The sequence below is a fragment of the Myxocyprinus asiaticus genome, chromosome 32, assembly GCF_019703515.2.
Source record: "Myxocyprinus asiaticus isolate MX2 ecotype Aquarium Trade chromosome 32, UBuf_Myxa_2, whole genome shotgun sequence".
NCBI lineage: Eukaryota > Metazoa > Chordata > Actinopteri > Cypriniformes > Catostomidae > Myxocyprinus > Myxocyprinus asiaticus.
This window is the reverse complement of record NC_059375.1, coordinates 14546494-14569128: the sequence shown is the minus strand read 5'-3', so window position 1 is coordinate 14569128 and position 22635 is coordinate 14546494. Positions and strand designations below refer to the sequence as shown.

The 22635-nt window shown below is 35.7% G+C and overlaps 1 protein-coding gene across 4 annotated transcripts; it reads right to left on the bottom strand.

Annotated features, from left to right (window-relative positions):
* Nucleotides 1–118: 118 nt before the first annotated feature.
* Nucleotides 119–22429, bottom strand: LOC127423091 (mitogen-activated protein kinase 8). Of its 4 annotated transcripts, none has more exons than XM_051667134.1 (13): nt 22273–22419; nt 21623–21662; nt 17660–17836; nt 17393–17522; nt 16853–16911; nt 16183–16321; nt 15567–15732; nt 10548–10619; nt 9874–10056; nt 7644–7768; nt 7392–7455; nt 6455–6532; nt 119–3041 (listed from the first exon to the last, which is right to left on the bottom strand). In XM_051667134.1, exons 3-13 carry the CDS (start codon nt 17779–17781, stop codon nt 3025–3027), a joined length of 1155 nt encoding a protein of 384 aa, XP_051523094.1. In that variant the 5' UTR covers nt 17782–17836; nt 21623–21662; nt 22273–22419; the 3' UTR covers nt 119–3024. The 4 variants fall into 4 exon arrangements, with proteins under 4 accessions (XP_051523094.1, XP_051523092.1, XP_051523093.1 ...); XM_051667132.1 differs by having other exon boundaries at nt 119–3036; XM_051667133.1 differs by having other exon boundaries at nt 119–3036; nt 21623–21656; nt 22273–22417.
* Between the last annotated feature and the right edge of the window lie 206 nt (nt 22430–22635).

The following is a 22635-nucleotide window of genomic DNA, read 5'->3' as shown; positions in this document are numbered from 1 at the left end:
TAAATTAAATGTAAAACTTTAAAGAAAGTATCTTTTGTTAAGCTGACTTGATTCTATGGCACTTTAATGTTGTTACATCTTAACACAACTTCTTGCAATGAGACAGCTGGGGAAAAGGTTCTGATTCAAACTGAAGTGTTTATTTGCAGTACATATACACGTTGGTATCATAAGATCCCAATGCATTCAGTGTAGTAGTGCACTTCTCATTATCTGTATGCTGTTCAGTGCACACAGAGCTAGAAATTTACAACTAACTGTAGGGCTGGCATTGCTAGCAAATATTACATACCTGCACCAAATATGAACAAGTTGACAATTCAATATATTTTACAGATGCTTTTGAATAGGCCTTACCAGGTTGATCAAAATCCAATGGCCATTTATCAACACCTTCCTAAGACCTTTGTCAGCCATTGATTTTTAGTTTTTGGTAAGTCAGGTTTGTAACATCATGACTATCATAATTTTTTTTTTTTTAAATCCAGATTTAAAAAGACAAAAAACATGGATTTTAACTGACAGTACCAAACATACCTCTACCTCTAGGTGCATAAAACTAACATGTCTAGATCTATCGATTACAATTAGCTTGACAGCAGTGGGTATTGCACATGAACTGTAAAAAATTAATACAAAGAAAATTAAATGAACAAAAAGATCAATTTACATTTCAGTTCTTTTACTTCTTGGTGAAGTATACATAATGTACAAAATTATTTGTTGCCTACTATTGACAATAGTTCACTTTCAAAATAAATAAATAATGAAATCTGTATTAACATCTATCGTATGGGCAGCTACATTGCAAAAGAAAACAAATTGGTAGAAATTTAGAGTGAGGTAGTTCATCAAAGCCTACTTTGATCTTAATTATAACATTTTTGAGAGATGAGATAAAAGCAAATGCAACAAAAAACCTAAACTTAAAATTCGTTAACTTCCCTAAAGAAAGCAAAGAAAAATAAGAGCACTTAAAATTTAAAGAATAAAAACTTGTCAAGTTAAAAAATCAATGTCTGTGATGCAACTCAAATAAAATACAGAATATGTAGGCCAATCATTATGCAAACATTAACCTTCACTTTTCCTACATCCCCCAACTATCACCACACATATGCATTTACATTCTATAGCATTGCCTCATGGGAAATGTAGTCCCCCGACAGCATTTGTCGCAACATCTTGCATATTTCCGTCAACAAAATAAAGCTGCAAACCATATACACATACCGAAAATAGCCAATTTCCAATTTTCTATTACTTTGATGAAAGACCTTGCTTGAAGAAACTTCCCTTTACAAATGAACAGATCACATGTGTCATGATTAAGTTATATCATCTTCTCAACATGCCTTAACCTTTCAATCTACAACATACCACTACAATAGAAAAATAGACACTCCACATGATATGAACTGTATTACTTTGGAAAACCTCACCCAAATTTCTTCATCTTTCGAATTCAGGAATGAATGCTGGACTCAGGCACTTTATCCATTTTACAAGCAAAATAAACATTTCTAGGTATTAAACCATTTCTAAATTTAGCATAAATGTTAGGTCAGAAGGGTTTTTTTGTATTCTTTACATACAGTGTACAGTAGTAGAAGCGTTTGCACTACATTAATTATTGTAAACATAATTACATTCCAAACATTACATTTGCCAAATGCATAACATTTGAAATATGTGATTTCCCCCCCAAACATTAGAGTGGAAATTGAAGGGGCCAACTTTATGAAATCTAGACAGCCATGTTCATAAAACACTAGTCTATTAAAAAGAAGTGGTTCCTTGGGGATCCATTGTGAACCCACAGACTATGTCTCCATCCATTTACCATGATCACTGTATACTAAATCACATTAATCAAATCACCATTGGGAGCGGTTTTTGTTTCTCATAACATGAGCTAACAGATACAGGGCTACTGGTTGCAAATCAAACACGAGTACTGTAAATTTATACGCATGGACCCTGTTGCTTCACATGTTGCTACAAGTCAAATACCCATTTTCAGTTTCATATCATATACTGAATGGTTCAAAACAAGAGCTTTATAAGAAGATAAATTGTGTTTTATTCCTGTACTGGGCTATACGCTGAATGAAAGCATAAAAGAAAGCTCTGAGTTTCTGTTTTCTTTGTTATAGGTTGAAATATGTACAGACTACATTACATAATAGAAAAAAATGTGTTTTTTTACATAGAGAATACTATGTGAAGTACATCTTGTGTACTTAAATTAGAAATAAAAAAAAGAAAAGAGTAGACCCTAAAAGCACATTTTTTTCTTTTAAGACAACCAAATAAACTATTGTTTTTTAAAAGTGAACTAATTGTTTTTATGTAAAGTTCATATTAAAACAATCTTTGCTTCTTAGACCAAAACAAAGTGTCGCTAAAACTGCAGCTGAACAAACTGCGATCTGATTAATTTTATACACCACTGACTCCGAAAAAGTAGTAACAATGTGGAAATACTCATTGCTGACATTTAGCCAGGAAATGGATGTTCCATTTACTGAACCTCCACTAATTAAGGATTAACATAGGCTCTCTGCAAACCCAAAAAATAAAACCTGAATCTTGAAAAACATAATTACCCTTTATCTTTACAAATAAACTCAAACCATTCCAAATTCAAATGACAAAATGACGTAGCTTCAATCTGATGTCAAATTAAGAATAAAATTAAAGTAATCAGGGTAATGCTGGTTTGGTGTAAAAGCTTTTAAGGTGCCCTCAAAAACTCTTACCTCCCCTCGTATTTTTGTCAATTCAAAAGAATTTGTCAGTTTGAAAAAGAAAGGAGGACATGTTTCCAAACTGGCGTGAACGCTGTGCCAGTGAAGACAGGCAGGGACTGGAGGAACGAGGATAGTCATCTGCAGCAGCCCAGTGGTCCTGTGGAGGTCTCCTGACTGCTGTCTGTATCCGAGGCCAGGGTGGGGTCGGTGGACATGGACAAGACCTCATTTATGGAGGAGGTCGACGTCGAGGGCTCCTGAGAGTCAATGCTCACTGCTGAACCTGTGCTACGAGAAACAGATCAGACTTCAGTCAGCCAGGTACTGCTGAAAGCAGTGTGAAGGTGGACATATTTGGGCTTTCACACTTGAAATTGCCATTTTTGCTCTTGGTTAACATTATCCTGGGTTATATTGTTCCATATTACCTGGGGTTTGTAATTAATCCTTGCTATTCAGGTTTCAAGATTTCACACTGTACTGTTGTTAACCCTTGGTTCTCATTCTTATTTGCATATTTACAAAGTTAATAAAATTGATTGGACAAGTACAGCTTGCAACAAGCATGTGATCCATTTTAATAAATGCTTGACCATCTGTGGAAATAATTGTACACATAATTATGTCTCTTCATGACTTTAGTTAACAAATTTGTTGTCTTTGTTTGAGATTTAAGTTTCTGTGACTGTACAAAGCACATTAATATGCAAAGAGGCAATCAATTCTTTTGTTTATGATTGCTTGTCTGTTTCTTAAAAAGGTCAATCAACAAAAAAAAAAAAAGAAAAGGATTTTTGCTGCTTGTTCTATGTACTTAATTAAAATGACTTGATTTCATTGCGTTCTATCCATTTCAATTTGTAAAATGGAGGTTTACTTAATCCATTAGAGTAGGGACTACATTAATTATTTTTGTGGTGTTAATGTAGCATTGATGAAACTGGGCAGGGGATTTCCATTACCCAACATGCTTTGCACGGGACTCGATAGGGAGAGTAAATGTTAAAATTACGTTTTATACGCTGACTACCACACCTAAACAACCAACTCCTAAACAACCAATTGGCCCGGTTGCTAGGGAAGGTAGAGTCACATTGGGTTAATCTCCTCATGGTTGCTACAATGTGGTTCTCACTCTCGGTCGGGCGCGTGGCGAGTTGTGCGTGGATGCCACGGAGAATAGCGTGAAGTCACCACACACGCTATGTCTCCGTGTTAACGCGCTCAACAAGCCACGTGATAAGATGCGCGGATTGACTGTCATCAATGGCCATTTATTATCCAATAAATAAATAAATAAAAATAAATTGCGTTTTATTGAATGTGTTTTTGTGCAAGATGAATATAAAGCGGGATACTTGTTAGTGTTTAATATTTTGTTATGTTGAGATTTGCAAGAGTTTCGGTTATGTTAGAGTTTGGGGGGTTACCATTATGGTGAAGAGTGGAGCTTATGCTAACTTTGAGGACAGAAAAATGTCACATGAATTTGATTGTTCGCTTCGTTGCACCAGGGATTAAAAATGAAATGTTTTTAATTTCGGTTCGTTCTGACCACAAACTTTATTTTTTTAGTTCCAGTTCAAAAGTTCTGCAGCCTCCTTTCCAAGGAGGTTCCTTACCAGTTAGAACAAAATAAAAGAACGTTTAATAACATTCTATTTAAAATGGCAGTACTCTGCTCTAAGGGGTGGGTGAAATATCAATTGCAGTGTTGCCAGATCTCTCAAGAGAAGCAAGCAATCTGGTCTGGAAAAACAAGCTCAAAATAAGCCACTTATTTTGCGATTTATCACAATATATATTGTAACAAGCATGCAGTTAATTAACAGTTAAGTCAAATTTTAATTAAAGATTTGCTTCTGAGTCAAAACCCGGCAGCATCAAATCTGCATTAATGCATCATATCTAACAATAATTCAGTGATGACTTGGAAACAACTGAGAAAAATTACTTTTTACATCTAATAATGTTTTCCTTTTATCTGAATTAGCCATGCATGCATATGTAGTAATTATACATAGCTGTTAAAAAGGTCTTCATTCACAGAATACAACATCCACAACAGATATTAGGCAAAGAAATGTGTGATGCAGCAGTTTCCATCAGGTTCAGAGCACTTTTCATTTTTTTGGGCAACATGAAGTAGTGTAACTCCAAAAATATACTGTGATAAACCCTTTGGCCTTTAGTTTCATGCAAAAATGATCGGAACAAAATTAACCAGTTAACCAGTTTCCAGCATTTAAAAATAAAGTTTTTCAATTCAACTCCAGAACAATTGAAAATCACTTTGTTCCAGTTTTCAGTTATATTCTGCAAAAAATTTCGTTCGTTTTCGGTTTTCATTTTCTAAACAGTTTTTAGTCCCTGCGTTGAGCAATTGCTGTGCCAGCATAGTTACTGAACTACAATCTGTAGTGCTTTTAACAGGCATGTTTTTAGCATGCTAAAATTCACCTTTACTAGTAAGTAAATAAAGAAATAAGATTTATTTGAGTTACATTGACACATCTGATTTTGTTGGGTTCACCCAATTCAACTACGTTCTTTCTACACTTTGTGTTGAGATTAAATATAGCCCTTTTTCACCAACATAGTTTTGGGGTGGGCTCCCAAAAGCTTGCTGGTCTCCATGCAAGAACCGATTATGTTATGGTGTGGAGGGCGGGATCATGTGTCGTCACCAGGTACATTTTTTTGTCAGTGGACAGAGCAACGGTGTGCTCAGATACCGACCAGCCAGCTCTAACGAGGACATTAAATTCAGTCAGTTACGCTTGAGATAAACACTGAATCGCTGGTGTCTTCTCTAGCTGATCTAGGGAAGTTATTTAATTTGCCAACGCTGTTAGATTTCATTACACTGTTCTCATCTGATTTTTGACATTATTTTGTTAAGTAATTTTTGGCCAGCTACTCTGTTATGAAGATCGCTGCTATCTGTTAAGTAAACTGATGGAGATTCTCTATCAAGACATAAACGTAATATTATATGCTATGGCAAAAATCCAAAATATTACCAGCTTCTACACCTAGGTTGATCACGATTCCTCTATTACAGTTTATAGTACTTAAATTAAGCCAGATTAAAAAAGTTCATACACAATAAAGTAACTACGCTACCTGTCGTTTTGAGCGTATATGTCGTCTCTGACAAACTTGTTGAGCAATGTTATAAATATTGAGCATGTTTGTTTGTAGGCAGGATAGGTAGCCTACAAACAAACGTGACCCGTTACGTCATAGTTCGGTTCTCATGCAGATCTCAAGTCAGTGGAAAAGCGCAGCCGGTTTACCATAGGCTCTAGACTGCCCTGGCCGTGAACCAGCAAAGTGCAGGCTCGGCGCGAGAATCATCGCCATTTCGGTGGAAATGGACTAATAGAAATTTTAAGTTAAGAAAACTCATTTCAAACACGTTGAACCACTGTCCACGATTGAATCAAGTTAAGTTAAAGAGCTATTTTTTAATCAAAAATAAACTATGGCATCTATTGCGTAGGTTGGATGTCATATCTGGGAGCTGAAACTAGAAATGCTGAAAAAACTAAAAACTAAGAGGCGGACTGAAAACGAATTAAAACTTAACTAAAAGGGCAAATTGAAAATAAAATGGAAATAAAAGATAAAGCTATATTAATAACCTGTGTGAAAAGCCTTCTGGATTGTTGGTTTCATAAATCAAGGAGGAAACTAACCTAGTGAGGCCGGCTGTCCTCGGATCACCCCGTTTTTCGTCCGCTCCTCCAAGTCCAGCACTTCTTTATATATGAGCTCTGATCAGGGAACAGGTACAGTGGAGTATGAGACAGCACAGAGATATCACGTCAGGAAATGACACTTGAGCACAGAATACTAAACACTTTCACAGATCGCCCACTCTTTACGAGGCAATATTCACCCTCACAATAGCATGTGGGCAGCTTGCAAGAACTTCAAACATCTTATTTAGTTTAAGGTGCATTTGGATGAACTTACAAAGGCGAAAGCATAAAATGTCAGCCAAAATAGTTCAACTTTACATAGTTAACTAATACACCTGTATAATGCTGAAATGGGAAAGTTGATAAAGGTTTAACTTTTAGGGTAAGAGGAAAAAACTATTCTAACTTTGATTTAATTCATATATTTTACAAACAGCTGAGACACAGTTTATGATTTAATTGGTCAGAAGAAAAAAATATGCCCTCATAAAAGGTAAAATGCCCTGAAAATCAAATCCAGGGGGCAAATATTGCCCTTCAATGTAAAACTTAAATTCTGACACTGCATGGTAGATATATTTGAATGACGATCAGTGAACAGGACTGCTTGACATTATTTGCACATGAGAGTAACAAAGAAACAAGGAGGACTGCAAAAATGTCTTCAAATGTGGCTCATCCAATCAGAATTTTTTATTAAGATACTTCCTTGCATTTGGACTGGATTTTTCAAAAATAGGTATTACCACATATTTTAGGTATTACGCTATTTAATTAATGAATGTTTTGGTGCGTTTCCAGCTAAAATAATTAGGCCTATATTGTTATTTATAGTACAGACAGTTGTGATGACATTCAGTATTATAAATAAATATTATGAAAAACAACAGTATAAAAACAATATTTTATAAAAAATAAAAAAAAACTGCACCTTTCCACTCTTCAACTGTGTGTTCTCTCTCATCAAGCTGTTTATCCGTTATAGCCGGTGGAGGCTGAAACCAAGCACATAAATGTCAATCAGATTCATCATAAAAGGAAAGAAAACAAGACGTCATGCACTCCATTAGTCCTGCTCTCCAGAGAGTTCACAAAGTGTCATGCAAAGTGAGCTCCCATCTGGGCTCTGAAGTCAACGACACCCTACCGCCGGGGCAGAAATAATTAACACCAAACCACTTACCGCTTCAACTTCTGATGGATCGTACCACACGTTGATGTAGGGGTGCTGGAGGGCCTCATCCACTGAGATTCGTTTCGATGCATCTATTACCAGCATTTTGGATAACAAGTCTCGCGCCTGGCTCGCTGCAAGGTAATTGCATTTAAATCAGAAAGTGAATTGAGTGGAAATTCAACATGGACAATCATGCTAATCTTGGATTGGTTTGGGGGACTGAAATTTGATCTGTGTTTAAATAAGGAAAATAAACAAGAACAAAATTCTGCAAGGCATTTGTGAAAAAGGTTATCTTTAATTAAAGGAATAAGTTCTCTCAAAAATTTTAATTCAGTCATGCATTATTCACCCTCATGTTGTTCAAAAACCATATGACTTGCTCTTTTTTTTGTGGAACACAAAGGATATGTAAAGGACTATTCACACCAGTTCTGAGTGTTCATTGCAAACAAGCTTTCGAATAAGACCAATGAATTTCTGTAGTGCTTAAGGCTGTCAAATTACAATTCAAATAATTGTCAAATTTAAGATTAAAAATGCACATTCGAATGCTAAAATAAGAATTCGAATTTGGGATGTTTGTCAAGCACTGATGATGACTTACACTCTGGGGCTTAAACAGATACAGTACAATGAATAAACCAGAATGTGTGTACACATTTTAAAGGTTGAATTTCCTTTTAAATTGACTCAGCACCTAAAAAAAATGCTTCAAAGACGTCCGTCTAGTGCATGCTTGCATAGAAAACGATGTAAGCATTCGTAATGAACGGCCCCTTAGGTGGAGGTCTTTGGCGGTTGTGTATTGACTATGCCTTGCTCTCTTAACAGCGTCTCTGTATTTATATAAAAAAAAAAAAAAAAAAAAAAAAAAAAAAAAATTTTAAAAAAATTTAAAAAAGTGGTACCACCGGAGTTCGTTTAAGTACTATGGCACCGGTAGAGGCTACTGTGCATCACCGAGTTAACATAGAACCATCTTTTGAAGTATTCCTTTTCTCATTTTACTTTTTTATAGAGGTCGACCGATAGTAGGTTTTGCCGATTTGATAACTAAGGTGGGAAAACAGTCTGATGGTCGATTAATCGGCCAATAATTTAAAAAAATTCATAATATGAATGAAAACTTTTTGCCCAATGTAAAATAGTGCTGAACTTTAGTATCACTTTCAATGGTGATACTTTAATAAATTCCTCCCACACTGGTACCTTCTTCACTGAGAAATGAAACCAAAAATAACTATCGGAAACAATCAGAGTTGATTTTTTTTCCGATAGCCGATAATTAAAAAACACAACTATCGGCCCGATTAATCAGTAACTCTGATACATCAGTCGACCTCTTCTTTTTTTTTTACTTAATATTTAAGAATATGAACTGGTTGAATCTTTTGACTTCATATCATTCTTCACTATCCTTTTACGCATATTTGTTAGCCAGATATGTTATCTGCAATAGACAATCACTATAACATGATGCCAATTGGTTTACGTTAATTTGTTGCCCCCTTTTGTGGATGTACGAGACAACACTGAATCAGATGTCTTGTAGATTTTTTTCCCCTACCTGAAATAATATATTTAAAATTAGAATATAATTCTAATTTTGGTAATATTTAAGTGAAAATTTTGATTTAAGCTTTTCAGCCCTGTTTCATCCCTAATGGCGCTAATCGTCCACCTACAGTCTAAAGAAAGTCATAGGGTTTGGAACAACATGTGTGTGAGTAAATGACAAAAGTTTTATTTTTGGGTGAACATTCTGTTGCAGTGATGTTGTTAGGCTCAACGTGAATGGCACATTCATGGCGCAGTCAAGAGCAAGGAAGTATGAACGAGCTTCTGACAATTCCAAGATCCCAAAACCGATCGTATCACTTCAGAAGACATGGATTAAACTACTCGAGTTGTATGGATTACCTTTATGCTGCCTTTATGTCCTTTTTGGACCTTGAAAATTTGGACCATGCATTGTATGGACAAAAACACATCATATATCCTTTAAAAAAATCTCTGTGTTCGACAGAAGAAAGTCATGCGAGTTTGAGATGCCATAGATAGGGTGAGTAAATGATGAGAGAATTATCTGTTCTATTCCTTTAACATATCAGTTCACTCCTAATAGTAAAGTTGAAGTACCAGGTATTTATCGAACCAAAAAAAAAAAAAATTGCAGGGCAACAGAGCACTACCTAAATATTGAACAAGATAATGAACAAATCAACTCTCTCACCTTTTAGTTTGTTGTGTTCAGAGTCTGCAGGGAACAGCACGTCTGGGAAGAGCTTCTCAAAGCTGTAGCCAGCATAGCGGGGCCTGTTTTCCACGTAAGTCCTCACAGACTGGTTCAGTTTCATCATAAACTCCTGAGATGGTGTGCCCAGCTGCTCGATTACCTTATTCCACTGGTCAATATCTTCAGATCACATGCTAAGGAAAACTGCTGACTGGTGCCTCAAATGTCTCTCTTAACTTTTTTAGATGTCAGATTTGTTTTTCTTTCCAAGTCATTTATATATAATAAATTATTCTATGCATTATTAGTCAATGTTGCAGTTTCAGGCTTGTCAGGACACACAAACAAACAGAGCAATGTTTTGAGAGTGCCATAGACATAGTGTTTACATTTTTGTGGGGAATAAACCCACAAATGCCTTACTTAGAGTTGTAACTATCTGCATATTAATCTGGGATTTGAGAAAGTATATTAACAAAGAAAAAATTACTTCTGATTTAAATTACTAAAAAGAGAGTGAGTTGTAAGCCAATTTTTCATTCAATTTCAAAATCTTGCCCATCAATAGTAAACTACAGATCGAGGGAAAAAAAATAATAATAACAAAAACAACCAAACAATCAAACGCAGACATTTACAATGGGACAGTAAAGACAACCAGGTAAGGATACGGTCTGTGCCAGGAAACAACACACTACCTCTGACCATTTCAGCCATGATGCAGCCAATAGACCAGACATCAACTGAAAAATGAAATGAGAACCAAATTAAAATGCTACAAATGAAATGGTATGCCTAATGCCAATAAAAAAGGAAAACAAAACACACACACACACACACACACACACACACATATATATATATATATATATATATATATATAGACTCACCGAGCACTTTATTAGGAACACCTGTAAACCTACTTATTTATGCGATCATCTAATCAGCCAACCATGTGGCAGCAGTGCAATGCATAAAATCATGCAGATATGAGTCAAGAGCTTCAGTTAATATTCACATTAACCATCAGAATGGGGAGAAAGTGTGATCTCAGTGATTTCGACCGTGTCATGATTGTTGGTGCCAGATGGGCTGGTTTGAGTATTTCTGTAACTGCTGATCTCCTGAGATTTTCACACACAACAGTCTCTAGATTTTATTCAGAATGGTGCCAAAAACAAAAAACATCCAGTGAGCAGCAGTTCTGCGGACAGAAATGCCTTGTTGATGAGAGAGGTCAACGGAGAGTGGCCAGACTGGTTCGAGCTGACAGAAAGGCTACGGTAACTCAGATAACAGCTCTGTACAATTGTAGTGAGCAGAATAGCATCTCAGAATGCACAACACATCAAACCTTGAGGTGGATGGGCTACAACAGCAGAAGACCATGTTTAGCACTTTATTAGAACCTTAGTGTTTCTAATAAAGTGCTCAGTGAGTGAGTGTGTGTGTGTGTATATATATATATATATATATATATATATATATATATATATATATATATATATATATATATTAGGACAAATAAACAACAGGGTGCATTGATGTGGATGCAACACAGCTAAAAAGTAACATGCAAACAGGTCAGTGTGCAGTCATTGGTGTCAGGCAGGTTCGCAAGCAAGTACTGCTGGTCACTGGCATTACTGGACCAAAACATACAATAAAACGTACATGGCAAATTCACTTTTAGAGGAACAGTGACACTGGGTCTCATTCACTAACTTTGCATGACCGTATTTGTGCGTAAAACCAGTATCTGTTTGATTTCCACGCTTTCATGCATTTATTACAATTTTTTCAAAACTTTGGATAAAATTTAAAACCAACTCAAACCACATGTACACAAAAATCAGCAAGAATTTACCAAGAATGAATTGCACCCGCTGACAGCATTGTTTATTTACATGTGCTGTCTGTGCTGGTTTAGCACCCGATTTACTAAATGAATCATGCAGATTAGGCTCAAACATGACCACAAAAAACTTGCTAAACAAAATTTGCACAGATCACTTCTGATCTCTGTGGCCGGTTACTGATTTACTACTGCCACGACTGGTTGTAAACACTAAACAAACTCTTAAATAAAATTCTGTTTACCGCTTGCTTCCCTCGGGCGGTAAAAGCGCAATGTTTACTGTGCCTGGCAAATAGCAAAGAGTTTTTTGAATAAAGCACAATCTAAAATGAGTAGGGCTGGGCGATATATCGAATATGCACTATATAATTGCGATGATTTTGCTTGACGATATAAAATTAAGCATCATCATGAATATCGCTATGATTTTAATGTGCTTTTTTTGGCCATTTAATTTTATAAAGAGCATCAATAGACTAATTTCACGATCCATCAGGGCTGCACAATTAATCAAAATGGCGATATGGTCATATGAGATTATTTGACTGCCAAAGGCTGCAATTAAATACAGATAAACATGGTCAGTGTGTGCTTCAGTATAAGCGAGTGACATGCTGTTGTGCTTTTAGAGCAGTTCACATGCATTGTGAAAGAAAAGTATTGCAAGTTCAAGCATTCGCAAAATTAACCCTACAAGATATTATACAAATCTCCAAAATCACAATAATTTAGTTTTATATTGTAAAAATAAACTCGACAGGGTTCACAGTAATAATTTAGTATTACACAATATTCAACTGGGTTCCAAAAAATAAGTTTAGTAGTTTTTGCACATCTTGTTCATTCACAAAAAAAATTTGAATATATGAAAAATATATGTAGGTAAATAATACTTTTTATTAAGGTACTACCTGTATGTATCAATGTATATAAAATATAAATATAAAAGTGCATCTCAATGAAAATAATTTAATCTCATTCTCCCTTGTGTTCATTTAGTGAAAAACTGTGGGAAACATGTCTTCATTATTTTTAAATAGATTTTTATTCAATGCCTTTTAAATATTCAGTCTGCTTGGCAACAATCAAGTCAAGTCATTTTTATTTGTATAGCGGAACAATGGCTATTTGGATAAAATTATGGTTCCTCTGATTTTAAAATCATTGAGCCATTTCAGAGCAAATATATAATTATCGAGATATATAACAAATATAGTCAATAGGCTGAAAAATATGGAGGTATAATTTTTTTTAGCCATATCGCTCAGCCCTTATAATGAGCCTCATTTACAAAGAAAGGAGGCGTGTTTGTGTGATAATGACAAAGGAATGACAATGACTTAGCCTAATTTAAGTATCAAGCTATTTCAGGTATTTACACTGAAATATAATGCATAGAAGTGGCGCAACTCTCTGAATTCGACCTGCAATGTGTTAAGACAATTTCTTTAAGAACCATACAATTAAAGTTATTTCAGAGTAACAATTTTTTTGCGTTACAGCTCAGTCTGGGATTGGTTCTGCCTGTATAGACATTTGCACAGCTGATGTAGAGATATCAAAACACAATCATGTGTAGTCACCAAAATAAAAGGTATTTATTGTGTTTTAACTGCTTTTTAGAATGGCACACTTGGCTATACTTGAAGATCTTACTGTGTGTGCTCTCATTTCAGAGAAAATCTTTAGAGAGTTTGCACCTGCGCAGGTGAGGTTGTGTGGAAAAACCTTATATGGACATGGTTTGGGCTAATTTTGCTAATTACCATGTGGGCACACATTTCCTCATTTAGAATAATCCACATGAGAACAAGGGTAAGAACAAATGTGCTTATGCACCTGTTGTGAATCAACACAATGTTTATGCATAGAAGAACACTTGAATGCAATTATTATTGAAGGAGACCCACTGAAATAAAAAAATAAGAGGCACCCTGGTCCAGCTACTCAAAAAAATCAATGCAAAAGAATTAGAGGCTGAACAAGGATACAGTCCCTCCCTGGAAAAAGGATTTTATGCCGCACCATCTCTGCCATAATGCAGCCAACAGCCCAAATATCCACTACACGAGCGTAGCATAGAGGAAGAAGAGAGGACATAAGCAAAGCAAACGGGGCAATGCGATTGGTTGAGTTTTTGCCGAGTTTGACCCATTGCCAATTTCACTCAGTGCTACAGTTCAGAACTAAACGTCAGCAAATTTTGCTTTAAATATTTTCTCACTGCAGCGAATCAACTTCATTTCCCAACGTGGTATACGCAAGTAAGACTGGTGCTGAATGACTAGTGCTGCTTGTATCTATAGTGGGGAAATGCTCTGTGCTACAGGCAAACATATCCAGTGTGCTTGGTCATGCAGAAAAAAATGCAACTAAAACTAGTTTATCTGAACAAAAGAATCCCTCAAAGCACTTTAAAAGAATAGCTCATCTAAAACTGAGTATTCTGTCATAATTTACTCACCTTCATGTTGTTCCAAATCCATGACTCTTTAAGAAGTTTACTGGTTGTTTTTCCATGCATGTACAATGCATAGGGACTGAGGCTTTCAAGCATCAAAACAGATGCAAAAGCACCAAAAACGTATCAGAAAAGTAGTCCATTTCACTCAGGTGCAACATTTCAAGCCTTCTGATACCATACTATAACTTTTTGTGAGGAACACAATTTAACTAATTATTCACTGAAAATACTTATTGGTATTACGTTGACACATTAATGAGAGAAGTAGTGATGTCTGATTTGTGAGCAAATTGTGATTTTGATTCAGATTTTTAAATTAATCGGTTGATCCAGTTCATAGAACCAGTCTTAATGATTTGTTTATGAATTGGACTGATCTGATTCTCGAGTTCAACTCACTGACTCAATGATCCAGTCACAGCAGTTACAAGGATAGTTCACCCAAAAATGAAAAATCTCTCATTTACTCACCCTCATGCCATCCCAGATGTGTATGACTTTCTTTCTTCTGCTGAACACAAAGGTTTTTAGAAGAGCGAATGGTGGCCACAACTTTGAGATCAACATTTAAGTCTTTTTTAACTATAAATCTCCACTTTCACGTTCACATTCTTCTTCCACTCTTTTTGGTGATTCACATTCTTCATGCATATCACCACCTAGTGTGCTGGGAGGAGAATTTAAAGTAAAAAGGGACTTAATTATCTGTTTCTCTCCCACACTTATCATATCGCTTCTGAAGATATGGATTTAACCATTGGATTCTTATGGATTACTTTTAGGCTGCCTTTATAGGCTTTTTGGATCCAAGAATTTGCATTGTACGTACCTACAGAGCTGAGATATTCTTCTAAAACTCTTTGTTTGTATTCTGCAGAAGAAAGTCATACACATCTGGGATGGCATATGGGTGAGTAAATGATGAGAATTTCATTTTGATCTTTTCCTCATACAACCAATAGCATGACTTTAAAAGACTTAAAATAAAGTGTGAATTGACCACTTTTATGATGCTTGTTTTGTGCTTTTGCATCCTTTTTTGAAGCTTGAAAGCCTCAGTCCCCATTGTGAGAATACATGCAAAAAAATGACCAATACAATTATTTTTTGTGTTCCATGGAAGACAAAAAATCATATGGGTTGGAAAAACATGACAAGGTGAGTAAAAGATGACAGAATGTTTGGGTGAACTATCCCTTTAACGTTAAAGCACAAAAGCCGTTTGGTGTGACCAAAGTACACTGGAGCGATCCCAAAAAGTAATGCGTATCATTTCTGCAGAATTGTGTGGGGGTGCTCATCAGGTCATGTGGGACCCTTTCAGTGGGCATGCTGCAAACGTTGGCATGGCATCAGGTTAGCACTCACCGTTGGCTTGGTAACCCATGCCGAGTATGACCTCAGGTGCACGATAGTAGCGTGTCACTACGTAAGGGGTCATGAGGAGGCCGGTAGCAGCCGTCCGGGCCAGACCGAAGTCAAGAATCTTCAGCGTACAGTCAGATTTTACTACTATGTTGCTGGGCTTCAGATCCTGTGAAGAGAGGAGGTCAGAGGTCAGCAGAAAGGTAAAATTATTCTATGATCAGATGTCAAATGGAACTTAATCCAAGACAGAAAGCAGACAGTGTAGTATTTCCTCAAAAAGTTGACTTTACTAGTCCATCTATGCTACCCAAGAAAGCCAAAAATGTAGTAACTACGCCAGCAATGAAAGTGAGAAAAATGGTCTCAAAGTGTTGTGATTATTTAGCCAAATGTGTGTCACTCTGTTTTCCCTAAAACTGGGCCTAGTTGAGCCTTACCTGTGTCACAGGACAGCTCATAAGTCTAGGAGACACAATTTCAGTAAGAACTCAATTTTGACAAATATGTGTAGTAACTGCATTTTGGCTTTGCACATCTGATGAGAAGCGCTGTTTGTGTAGTGTGTGAGTGACCACTCATTGAGTTGTTGCCCTTCTGTATTTTTGAAGAAGCGTACCCTGTGTATGATTCCGGCAGCATGTAGGTGTTTGATGCCGCAGAGCATCTGATAAAGCAGGTAGGAGAGTCTCTCATGGTCCAGCTCCATTTGAATCACCTGGCACAGGTTAGCATCCATCAACTCCATCACAAGATAACTGCAGAGAGGAGGTTCAGGTTTAAGTGTAAATGCCCAAAGGCTTATGTATATGGACACACACACACACACACAAACAAAAATATGAGGTATGTATGTGAGCTCTGCCAAATAGGAGCAAAAAGGCACACATATTGAAGCATAATTTATACAAAGGCAGACTTCAATAGTATCTAGATTGTAAATATTATTCATATTTGCTTCTACAGTGTGCAAATACCCATACATTTCCTTGTTATACCTTTAAATGAATAGTTCACCCAAAAATGAAAATATTGTCCTTTTGGAGCTTCAAAGTTCTGTTCACCATTCACTTGCATTAAATGGACATACAGAGCTGGGATGGCATGAGGGTGAGTAAATAATGAGAGAATTTTCCTTTTTGGATGAACTATTCATTTAATGCAGCACATGACATTTGCCTTCAACCAAGACCAAATTTATTTTATGCAATGTGCATCATATATTTTATGAGCCAAAGAACATTTCACTTCCATCCTATTTTAATTAAATCACAGCTAAAATAACTTACACATCCTGGAATTCTTCAAGTGTCTTCTGTGGTGTGAACACATTTAGTAAGCCAATTATCTGTAAAATTAAAACAGAAAACATAATGCAATATTGTTCTCCTGTATTTGTCTAAAATGATATGAAGGAATCTACCCCAAAAGTCAAAGTTCTTTCAATTCCAGATATATAATGTTAATTAAAAAAAAAATAAAAAAAGACGGATACACACACACACACACACACACACACACACACACACACACACACACACAATAGCCCCTTTCACACATGCAACCAAGTAAATTACAGGAAAATTGTTGTGTTGCCTTTACTGGTAAATATACTACATGTGCGGTTTACACATACCATCAATATGGAAATTTATGATACAACTTCTCATTAAGGGAAATTGCCAGAGCAAAATTTAACAGTATTTTCAAAAAGATCGTGTTCACAGCACAAGACCTCTAACATGAAAAACGCAGTACATTTTCTGGAAAAGGCTGTATGTGTGAAAGGGGCTTGACACAGACAAAAAAATACATTGAACAACACTTACATTTTTGTGGTTGACACATTTCATAAGAACCAGTTCTCTGTAAGCCCGTTTGGCATGGGTTTGGTTCTGAAAGGGTCGGCTGAGTTTTTTAATTGCAACATTTCGTTCAAGGACGTGGTCATAAGCGGAGCTAAAAAAACAAACAAAATACAAGCTTGTCATTTTCTTACATATACAAGTCTTGATATTGATCATCTTTTCTGTTTTCTTAGATAGTTTCTTTTAGATTTTACAGGTTGATATTGTAGAGATTTAAACCGAATTTACCAAACGATGCCTTGTGCTCCAGATCCAATGGGTCTTAAATTCTGATACCGTTTCAAAACAGTGAAAGTTGAATCTCCTACATCTATGCTGTAATATTCTTTCTCACGTTTATTCCTGTTCATGGTGAAAACGGTGTTGTCTTTGTCTTGGGCATTCAAGAACTTCACCTTCAAAAATCTGAAAAGAAACAAAAAGTAGACATTTGTGAGGGAGTAGACTTACCTACATCCTTTCCTGACAAGTGACAACAGAAAGTGGTTTTGGGTTTGGCATTGAAAAGGCAGAGCAAATAGTTGAGAAACATTGTGTTTGTTCATAAAAACACACTTCAATGCAACTTGACCTTCAAGATCAGGTAAGACACTTAAGCTTCCAGGTAATTTCTGGGTTAAAAGTATTGCAAAATCAAAGTTCATTACACTAACATTCCTCTAACATGCTCTACCTTTTTAAATAAACTAAGACTGGGCAATTTATTCATATACTTTCAAAATATATTTATAATTACTTTCTAGTACTAAAAAATTAAAAGTCATCATGAATATAACAATGGTTTTAATGCATTTTTTATTTGTCCTAACTAGGGCTGTCAATTTAAAGCATTAATTTACTGTGAATAAAGATGATGTAATTTCTGCAACACTAGCACCTCCAAAAAAAAATTCAAAACAGCTCTCTGAATACACCCCTCATCTGCCTTTGATCAGAATAACAAATAGCGGGTCTAAACAGGTCTCTCAAAACAAACACAGGAGACACAAAGTTTACAGTTTTTGAGAAAATTAACCTATGAATGGCTTATTTTTGTCTGCATATTTAGCTGGGATAGAAGTATTTTAACACTGAAAAAGTTACATACTTCATTTTTAAATACCTTATATGAAAAATAATACATAATTTTTTTTTTTTTTTTTTTTTACTGCAATTAATCATTGCCCTGTTCCATCTGTAAATTCCTTATTAAGGAATGTTTTTACCATTAGAGCAATTCAAGCTTGATTTTGCCACCTTGATATGGCAGTAGAGGGCAGTCAGGCCACCAGCTGTACAGGCAACACTCATCAACCAACAATCGAGCATGAGTAATCGATTACTTGAGTACTCATTCTGTACCAGCTAGAAGAGTATTATAAACACTACTTGAATATCACAAACTGACTTTCCTTTGCATATCTGACTGAATTATAATGTACTTTCCCTCTCAATCTCTCACCAGATCTTGCAGTTAAAACAGAGTCCACTGGGGGGCGCTGTGGATGTGTGTCGTCACGGTGTTGGATGAGAGAGGAGGAGATATAATGGTGTCTGCGCTTTCAAGCGAAGCCAAGTTTAGCAATACTTGTAGTATTTTGATTCTTATTGAATTCTACTCTATTAGTAGTCTGTTCTTTTTGGAGTCATGCAAACCAACGGAGTAGAATCTGCTTTTATGGTGGAAAGAAACTGCAAAGCGGTACAAGAAACTCGGAAGCTTATCAGACCAGTATGCGTTTATGTGCATTAAATCTCTGAACATAGGCAGAGCACATTTTATAAAAATTTTCACTGCTTGTTTTTCTGAATAAGTATATGTGAAATGCTGAAAATGTGATAGACTTTATGTATACTCAAGCCTTAATATACTCTATATGCATTACCGAAATGTCGTCAGTACTGGTTTCCATGTAAGTTCCGGGTGAGTGCAAATGTTTTTTACTGTTATTTTTAGATCTTTTTATTACTATTATTATTATTATTATCATTATTATTATTATTATGAATGCATACTGTTAATTGTGTTATTTTTCTCAAAAGAAAAGCATAGTTTGTTGAAGTTATCTCATTTTGAATCACATTTCTTGGTGACTTCTGGGAATAAAACACAATAATGCAACCAAAGTGGGACGCTTCAAAGCTTCCTTCTATTTCTAAAACTGTCTGTTTCAATATAATTGTTGTTCGTGTCAATCAAAAAATCTTCACAGACATAAATGTTTACAGTTTTAAAATATATGTTGGTAATTATTGCTGTTTATTACAATGTATATTATTAAATTGGTGTAAAGGATATAATGATTCCTACTTGTGTTCATTTAGTGAAAAACAATATGGAAAGCATGCCTTGACTATTTTTTAAAGATTTTTACTGTATTGTAACTCTTGCTTTAAATATTTTGAATCTACTTGTCTAATGTGTACAAATATATAACTCAAGATATTTACTGAATATTGTAAAAATGCTCAAATGTAGAGATATTTTTTTTTTTTTAAGTTATGTCACCAAGTGCTAATGGCAGCCCTGCCAAGTCCATGGAAATTCTAAAACTCTTTGAAAAGTGGATGACACATTTGAATTTGACACAGTCTCAACTCAATGTATCATCAGCATTATTGTGAATTAAAGCAGAAATACATACATATTAAAATAGGTGCTGTAATAGGAAAAAGGAACTGTAAAAATGACAGGCTGTTTTCATCCAATGCAGTTGACAGTCATTACTCAAATTTAGCACATTATGCTGAGGACGTCTACATCAAGACACCTCTTCCCTCTCTCCAATTATATTTGATTTTGGTTTGAGATGTTCCTTTCTTTCTTTCTTTTTTCACTAAAATGTCATGTCAAAAACTTGGAGCTCAAAGTCAAAGGACCATGAACAGTCACCACTCATTCTCATGAACATGGTAAGAACTAAGATTTTCTTTTAAATAAAAGCACTGATTAAAACATTATAGAGACAATGACATTAAGCATATTACAGGCCTACATAGCAGTTTTGGTGGACTAAATGTTATACATATGTCTGAAATAGGGTACAATGCCCCTTATTGATGTGAACAGGAAAAAAAACACAAAAAAAAAACAAACAAAAAAAACAGCCATTTTATTTGAATGAATGAAAATAAAAACACGATTTGGTCACAATTACCTGAATAATGTCTGTGTAATTTAGATATCAGTGTAAACTGCACAGAAAAACATCACAAAATCTGCATGCTGCAAGTATGCTGGTAAAACCTTTTGTACGCAGTTTAAAGTTAAAGATTCATTTCACAGTTGCAAGAGTTGAACCAAATTGTAAATTCATAAACACACCATCTAAGCAAACCTTTTAATTGTACATTAATAGTTAAAGGAATATTCCAGATTCAATACAAGTTAAGCTCAATCCACAACATTTGAGGCATAATGTTGAATAAAACAAAAAATTCTTTCAAATCATCCGTTTCTTAAAAAAAGCAAAAATTGAGGTTACAGTGAGGCACTTACAATGGAAGTGAATGGGGCCAATTGTTGGAGGGTTTAAAGGCAGAAATGTGATGCTTATAATTTTATAAAAGCACTTATATTAATTCTTCTGTTAAAAACTCACGTGTTATTTGAGCTGTAAAGTTCATCATTTCTACTTTTAGGGTTTTAGGTTTTGTTGACATTATATCGTCTTCACAACAAAGTTGTAAAACTGGCAATACCTTTACACAGAAAAGATTAACAAGCGATTTTGTCATATTAAAATCATATTAACATGCATATTGTTTACGTCTCGTGACTATCCTTTTGAAACGGTGAGTATTTTAACGTTTACGGACTGGCCCCATTGACTTCCATTGTAAGTGCCTCACTGGAACCCAGATTTTAGCTTTTTTTTTTTTTTTTTTAAAGAAAATTAGGGGCAAGTCAAAATAAATTTTTGTGGTAATCAAATCAATATTATGCCACAAATGCTGTTGATTTTGCCTAACTTGAATTGAACCCGGAATGTTACTTTAAAGGATCAATCCTTTGTAATTAATTCAGACACACTGCATTAAACACTGCATTTGTGTACTTCAACATGAATGGAAAATGTCAATCATATCCTAAAATAATATGGAGAGTGAACCGCACCCGAACAAATGCCAGCAGCCACTGTCATGCCTCTGAAAGCACTGAAAGTTATGATCTGAATTTAACATCTCACACCACCATCCATATCCACTGACCTCAGTTTCTCTGATCAGATTCCTCACACCTCCACTGTAGCTTCAAATACAACAAATAAAACCTGCTTATTAAACCAAACCATGATAAGATCAGAGAATAATGAGAGTTATGCATTGACAAAATGGCTGGATCTCAAAACTCAGTGAGCATTTTGGACATCACAGGCACATTGTAAAATACTGTCAAGGTTGGGACATAACCAATGTCAGTGTCTCAACCTGACACATGTCACAGAAAATAACCACTATCAAAAAAAGTACCATGACAATACCGTATTTTTAGATATAACTCATGGTAATAACATGATATTATTTGTGCCATGTTAATACCACGGTATATGAATGTTAATCATCCAGTGGTATATATCAGTGTTCCATAATATTAACATCACTATACAAGGTACCATCACAGTATCACCCCATGTGCCATACTAATACCAAACGTAACGTCTAGGCTGCACTTTTGCACATGGCTTTAACAAATGTAACCATTTTCGCCCTAATACGTTTACTTTAACCAGCGTTAACCAGCGTAAACCAGCTAGTCAACGCTATTTACAGTGCTGTATTACACCATCAAATCAGCGTTACCCTCCCCCACAACAACCCACCTTAAAACATCAGCGCTCAAACTGGGAATGTTTACTCACCCTCTTAAAAGATATGAAGACAATTCAAGGGCAGATTTAATAAGGGAGAGATTGCGTCTCACAAAGCACAACGGTACGTAGAAGTCTTCTTGTTTTCCACTTGAAGACACAATCTGCTCTGCGATCACACTGCGCTTCCGTCCACTGGCAGGCCTTGCGCTGCGGACACTTGCGTAATACGTCACCCGATGACGTGAGCAGTTTCTTCTACTTCTTCTTCCTCCTGTTTTATGGCGGCTCGTAAACCAATATAGTGCATTACCGCCACCTTCTGTTAGCAAGGACCAGAGACCCTCCTCCCAGAGCCATGTTCAGCTTCTCCAGCATAATATGACTGGCCTGCAGCCATCAGGAGTTGGATTT